The sequence below is a fragment of the Rhinopithecus bieti genome, unplaced genomic scaffold (assembly GCF_001698545.2).
Source record: "Rhinopithecus bieti isolate Rb0 unplaced genomic scaffold, ASM169854v2 scaffold_7888, whole genome shotgun sequence".
Lineage (NCBI taxonomy): Eukaryota > Metazoa > Chordata > Mammalia > Primates > Cercopithecidae > Rhinopithecus > Rhinopithecus bieti.
This window is the reverse complement of record NW_016805944.1, coordinates 2,136,114-2,137,770: the sequence shown is the minus strand read 5'-3', so window position 1 is coordinate 2,137,770 and position 1,657 is coordinate 2,136,114. Positions and strand designations below refer to the sequence as shown.

Sequence of the window (1,657 nt, the reverse complement as noted above, 5' to 3'; positions counted from 1 at the left end):
GGAGTCCAGGCCCCAGCCTCTCCACCCTCAGACCCAGGCCCCACCCCCTCTTTCTCCCTCAGACACAGGAGTCCAGGCCTCAGCCCCTCCTCCCTCAGACCCAGGAGTCCAGGCTCCCAGCCCCTCCTCCCTCAGACTCAGGAGTCCAGGCCCCCAGCCCCTCTTCCCTCTAACTCTCTGTGCATTCTCCCCAGGGACTTGTACAGCAAAAGCACAGCAGCCATGAGCACTTACACGGGTATTTTTACTGACCAAGTTCTTTCTGTGCTGAAGGGAGAGGAATAACAGCCAGACCCTCCATCTGTGGACAAGGGGAGAGTCCCCGCTCCCCTGATCCCCAGGTTCGGACTGAGCTCCCCCTTCCCAGTAGCTCTTGCATCCTGCTCCCAACTCTAGCTTGAATTCTTTTCAATAAAAAATACAATTCAAGTTGCTTCTCATGGATGGCACTGCTTTTCTGAGGACTCAGGGGCCAAGATGGAGGGGCTGACTCAGTCCAGCCAACATTTAATCAGCACCTACTGTTGTGTATGGAGCCCTAACCCATGGGTCTGTTGGAATAAAACAGTGAATAGTAACAATAAATAATCGAAACAGCAATTAGAACTACTCTGTATTGAAGTCCAGCTTTCTCTCTCTCTCTCTCTTTTTTTTTTGAGGCTGGGTTTCACTCTGTCACCCAGGCTGGACTGCAGTGGTGCAATCTCGCCTCACTGCACCCTCCGCCTCCAAGGCTGCAGCGATTCTCTGTGCCTCAGCCTCTGGAGTAGCTGGGATTACAGGCATGTGCCACTGTGCACGGTTAATGTTTGTATTTTTAGTAGACACAGGGTTTCGCCATGATGGCTAGGCTGGTCTCAAACTTCTGACCTCAAGTGATCCACCTGCCTCGGCCTCCCAAAGTACTGGGGTGACAGGCATGAGCCACTGCGCCAGGCCAAAATCCGGCTTTCTCATTTGTAAAATGACAAATCATAGACACAGCTAGTCCACAGTGGCCTCTGACAGTCTCCAGTTTTTTTTTTTTCTTTTTTTTTTTTTTGAGACGGAGTCTCGCTCTGTCACCCAGGCTGGAGTGCAGTGGCCGGATCTCAGCTCACTGCAAGCTCCGCCTCCCGGGTTTATGCCATTCTCCTGCCTCAGCCTCCCGAGTAGCTGGGACTACAGGCGCCCGCCACCTTGCCCGGCTAGTTTTTTTGTATTTTTCAGTAGAGACGGGGTTTCACCGTGTTAGCCAGGATGGTCTCGATCTCCTGACCTCGTGATCCGCCCGTCTCGGCCTCCCAAAGTGCTGGGATTACAGGCTTGAGCCACCGCGCCCGGCCATCAGTCTCCAGTTGTTAACGGTGGATGGTGTCCAGGTTCTTGGCGTCTTGAACAAAGAACTGAACAAAACAGACAAAGCAAGGAAGAAATGAAGGGATTTATTGAAAATGAACGTACACTCCACAGTGTGGGAGCGGGCCCAAGCATATGGGTTCAAAAGTCCTGTTACAGAATTTTTGGGAGTTTAAACTCCCCCTAGAGGATTCCCCTTCCACTGGTTACTCCCCTACACCCTATGTAAATGAAGAGGATGAAGAAAAGTTACAAAGTCATTCATCACCTACCTGAGAGGATGTTTCCTGTTATAGCTGAAGTGAATTGGCCTTATGTT

The 1,657-nt window shown here is 51.5% G+C and overlaps 1 protein-coding gene across 1 annotated transcript in view; it reads left to right on the top strand.

The window, feature by feature from the left end:
• The window catches only part of APOC2 (apolipoprotein C2), a 6,961-nt gene extending 6,361 nt beyond the window's left edge, over positions 1-600 (top strand). Inside the window, exon 4 of the mRNA XM_017874386.1 lies at positions 195-600. Within this exon, the coding sequence (XP_017729875.1) occupies positions 195-285 (91 nt within the window). The 3' untranslated portion in view covers positions 286-600. The remainder of the gene's footprint in view (positions 1-194) is intronic.
• The last annotated feature ends 1,057 nt before the right edge of the window (positions 601-1,657 follow it).